At 36.9% G+C, this 5286-nt stretch overlaps 1 protein-coding gene across 2 annotated transcripts in view; it reads right to left on the bottom strand.

The window, feature by feature from the left end:
• COP1 (COP1 E3 ubiquitin ligase) overlaps positions 1-5286 on the bottom strand; it is a 185029-nt gene that overhangs the window by 157803 nt on the left and 21940 nt on the right. For both annotated transcript variants that reach the window (XM_045298112.1, XM_045298111.1), the window contains exon 5: positions 1387-1455. In XM_045298112.1, the coding sequence (XP_045154047.1) occupies positions 1387-1455 (69 nt within the window). The remainder of the gene's footprint in view (positions 1-1386; positions 1456-5286) is intronic.

Below are 5286 nucleotides of genomic sequence, written 5' to 3' on the forward strand. Positions count from 1 at the left end.
ATAGCCGGCACCATCAACTTTCTTCACCACATTTGCTTATGCACCTGCTTTGTCTTCAGCAATCGTGTCGGGAAAATGAACATCATGGAATGCCAGGTTAACAGAATAAAGTGTTCTTGTGTTGAGGGAGTACTTGGGTAGAGGCCCAGTGTCAATCTGCTACCTTAATACTCAACCTATAAATAGATACACATAGATGTATTTCCCCATCATCATTATAAATATATATACATATTCACATGCCTGTATTTAGACCTCTATAAATGCTGTTTACCTCCTAAATAGAAACTTTCCGTGTATAAAATATTTTAAAATATATGGCTTTTGCGCTATCCTGAAAGTGTGTAAGTTCTAAAAAGGTAGTTATGTTTATGTTTTCTCCTCACATGTACTGTTTTCACTGAACAAAACTTTATCTGCTGTACTAACAGCTTTATTACTTAGCTAAACTTTAGATAGCCTGTGATCCGATAATTCTACTTTATAAAATTTATAAGTCATATTAATCTTATTGAAAACTGTTCAGTATGTCTACCTAAAAATTTTTTAAAGGATCAATAGTGAAGGTAAGAAAAATCTTAAAAATAATTTTTTAACCTCCTGAAATTTAAATACATTTAAATTTTTAAAGTTTGTCTTTTTATTAAAAGATCGTTTTATTGGGGGCTCTTACAGCTCTTATAAAAATCCGTAACATCAATTGTGTCAAGGATATTTTTACATATGTTGCCATCATTATTTTCTAAACCTTTACTTTTTATTGAGCCCTTGGCATCAGCTCCTCTACTCTCTCCTCCCCGCACCTGCGTGACCCCGTGATAAATCATACATTATTATTATTTTCATATCTTACATCAAGCGCTGTCTCCCTTCCCCCACAGTTTCTGTTGTTTGTCCCCTGGGGGTGGTGGTTATGCGCTGATCATTGCTATAGGTTCACCCTTCCTCCCCTCCCCTCACTACCTTATCTCTACCCTCCTGCTATTGGTACTCCCATTCCTGTTCCTGGATTCCATGTGTCATGAGCTCTTATCTCTAATCTGTACCTGTGCACATGCCCCAGTTTAGCCCAAAGTAAAAGGCAGGACTGGGGTCATGATAGTGGGGGGTGAGGAAGCCTCAAGGAACCAGAGGAATATTGTATGCTTCATTGGTGCTATGCTGCGCCCTGGTTGGCTCATCCCTTCCTGGTGACCCTTCTGTGAGGGATGTCCCATTATCTAGATAGATTTTGGGTCTCTGCTCTGACCCCCCTCATTCTCAAACATTTTTTTGTTTGTTTTGAGTCTTCTGGTGCCTGTTGCATAACCTTGAATGACTTTACCAAATTGAGAATTGTCAACAACAGTAAACAAAATATTATATAAAACATACAAAATTATATACCTCTCTCTTATTTCTTCTTGCAACCTTTAGGAATTCCATAAGGATCTGTAGTTGGGCTGCATGTGATTCCTACAATAAAAAATTAAATTGTTCATTTAAAAAAAGAGAACTTATGTCACAGTTAAAAAAACAATAAATTCGTACTGCCAGCATAAAGCAATTTTTATGCACTCACTTAAGTTTAATCTATCAGTTCTATCCGATCAGTTTTCCCTTTAACCAAGTGACAGCTTCAAAAGAAAGTAATTAAAAAACAAAACATCATCTACTCTTCATTTACTATTGGATTATCTTAAATTTCACATTTACAATCATAGTGAAGAAAATCTACTATCTATTTGTCCCATTACCTACACGCACCCAACATTAAGAAATGTTGAGTTGCCATATGAAAGTAGCTCTACGCACGTTAAGCCTGTGTGTCAATCTGACTGGGCTTTGATGCTGAATCATTTGGCTGTTATGTAATATAATTTGGCAGTTAATTAATGATGTAATTTGGTACTTATTTTAATGATGTAGTCATCTATCAATTTGTGGTCTGATGTTATAATCCTCAATTTTCTCATAATGCTAATTTTCTAAGAATGACCTGAACTTTGGTATTTAACCATGTCAATAGGGAAAAAGGAGGTAGAATTTTGAAATACAGGTATTCTAAACTGCATTCCTCACCCGCCATGCTTTTAAATCAATTTATGGAAAGTGACAAGTGTGTTATAACTCTACCTCCCTCTTTTCCCCTCAAAGTAATAAAATATCAAGACAAAATCACACTGGAACAGTACAGCTTTCAGACACTAAAATCATTTTCCTCATAATTATTTTATTTGCAAAGGTTAAGTGTGAGAAGGAGGCAGAAACCCTTAATTTTCAAAAGTCAACTTTACTATTGTTGGTTATTAATTAATCACACAGATTTGAGACTTTATTCATAAGGAATATTTCTCCTTTTTTATATATAAATCATTTTATTAGGGGCTCTTACAGCTCTTATAACATTCTATACATAAATTGTATCACGCACGTTTGTACATATGTTGCCATCATCGCTTTCAAAACATTCTCTTTTTATTTGAGCCCTTGGTATCAGCTCTTCTTTTTCCCCTCCCAATCCCACCCCCCTTCCCCCTTCGTGTACCCTTGAAAAATTATCAATTATTTTCATATCTTACAACATCCTCTGTCTCCCTTCACCCACGTGTCTTGTTGTTCACACACACACACCCCGCACATGGGGGATAAGAGGTTAGGATGTCGATCTAAGATTGGCTCCCTCTTCCTCCCCCCACCTCCTCACTACCCTCATGTTATCATTACTCCCATTACTGTTCCTGAGGCGTTTATCTGTCCTGGATTCTGTGTTTCAAGCGCTCTTATCTGTATCAGTGTACATGCTCCAGTCTAGCTGGATTTGTAAGGCAGAACTGGGGTCATAATAGAGGGGGGAAGAAATCATTAAGAAACTAGAGGAATTTGTGTGTTTCCTCGGTGCTATACTGTAGCCTGCCTGGCTTGTCCCTTCCTTGTGACCCTTCTGTGAGGGGGTGTCCAACTGTCTACAGATGGGCTTTGGGTCTCCACTCTGACACCCCTCGTTGGCATCGATATGATTGTCTGTTTGGGTCTTCTGATGCCTGATATCTGATCCCGTCAATACCTCATGATCACATGGGCTGGTACGCTTCTTCCATCGGCTTTGTTGCTTCCCTGTTAGATGGCCATTTGTTTAACTTCAAGCCTTTAAGACCCCAGATGCTATATCTTCCAATAACTAGGTGCCATCAGCTTTTCTCAACACATTTGCTATGTACCCATTTTGTCTTCAGTGCGTCGGGAAAGTGAACATCACAGAATGCCAGGTTATTAGAACAAAGTGTTCTTGCGTTATGGGAGGACTTGAGTGGAGGCCCAATGTCTCACCTGCTACCTTAATACTTTACGTATAAATATATGTACATAGACCTATATCCCTATCATTATATATTAATATATTTAGATATATACATGGCTATATTCATACCTCTATAAATGTCCTTTGCCTCCTAGTTCTTTCCTCTATTTCCCATAAGGAATATTTCATGCATAACAAAATAAATTCATAACAAACATAACATAACAAAATTCATAACAAAATAAAACATAAAATAATGATGAAAGCAGCTGAAGAAAGAAAATAGAGCCAGTGACTACAACAATGCCAAGTTAAAGGTAAGCCACAAAGCACTGCTTCTACGGCTCTGGATCACACATACGTAAGTTCATTACAGACAAAAGAGAGTTAGCCTGATCTTTAATCAGTGGATTACTGTAGACAAATTCTCTCAGTAAAGCACTTGTATTCAGTTTCACTATGATGTCTTCAAAAAATATCCAATCAAAACAGAGGCTTCAGAGAGCATCTGCTGAGACTTTATATAAAAGGATAAGAAGTCTGCTAAGAAGGTATGGTGACTATTTTTTTGAATTGCCAATGGGTAATACTGATAAATGTTCTATAAGGACAAAGGACGATTGTGGGGTTATTAAGAAAACATTTTAATAAAATAGAAAACTACACTGGTGATAAAAAGATCAGGAAAATTGTGCCAAGGAATTTCTTGCCATCATGATAATGTATCTGGCTCATTCTTTGAGGGTAGCATAGGCCGTCTAGGGAGAATTTTGTTGGGAAATTTTAGTTCATCCACCCTATATCCCTGATCTTGCCCCTTCAAAGACCTTTTTGTTCACAAACTCAAATAACATTTAAAAGGAATCCAATTTGACTCATATTTTCACATGGTGTAAATTGACAAGCACAAAATTTTGGGGAAAAGGTAATAAAGATTGAAACACTACTATAGATCTAGATGAAAGATGGGATAAATGAATCTTTTTCAGTTTAAAAGAGAGTAAGATTTAATTTATAAGTCAAGACTCTAGAGCAAGCAAAACAAATATGGACTTACAATCTCCATTTAACCAGCACAACTAAATTAACATATTTCACACCTAAATGACCACACAACGTGGTACTCTGAAGTTTAAAAGGGGCATCTTTAGTCTGGCACCATCAACAATGTGTGTAGGCCCTAGCCATTTTCCTTAGAAGTGAATTAAATTGTCACAAAGAACAAAATCAGAAAGACTGTGTCCCAACTAAGCCAACAGTGTGTCTCCTATCCTTTACATCTTCCTTGGGACTGCCATTCATTTATTATCTCCATTCCACTAAAATTTCATTTATTACCTCAGACTACTTTGCTTGCACAAAGACTACATCAGCTTTCTACAAAGAGGAACATACACCAAACAAATCTGCTAAAAATTTAAAACCCAGTTACTATGTAATACAAGTGTATTACCTTCAAAATGCCATATCTGAATACTTCATTTCAGTTTATCAACAAGAACATGTAAATACAGGAAGTTTCAAAAAGTTCTTGAATAATAAAATTTAAAAATAATGGAATTTCTCTATGTTGAAGTTCCTTCGTAGGAGAGTGGTGCAACCGATTTACAGTGTGTAAAGGGGGAAAAAGTGGGGAAAGGCACACCCAGTCGAAAGGTCAAAGGGAACCTGGGGCAATTATCTCATTTTATCATGCTTTGCTCTGTTGTGTTTTTCACACACTGATGGTTGTGGCAACCCTGCGCCAAGGAAGCCAAGCAAGAGCATGTACTCATTCTTATCTGTGACACAAATATTGTAGTAATTCTCATATTTCAAACTTTTTCATAATGTTATTACTTAATCGACTACAGTAAAGTGTGAACATAACTTTTTATCGCACTCTGAAACCAAAGAAATTGTGTTGTTTGCTGCCCAAGGGGAAAGTATTGTTTACGTCTCCACAGGGAAAGAGGGACCAGACTTCAACCCAGTGCTCCAAGATGTGAATGCAACATGCCGGCATG

Source organism: Echinops telfairi, unplaced genomic scaffold (genome assembly GCF_000313985.2).
Source record: "Echinops telfairi isolate 266 unplaced genomic scaffold, ASM31398v2 ScPeMD7_7424;HRSCAF=8462, whole genome shotgun sequence".
NCBI lineage: Eukaryota > Metazoa > Chordata > Mammalia > Afrosoricida > Tenrecidae > Echinops > Echinops telfairi.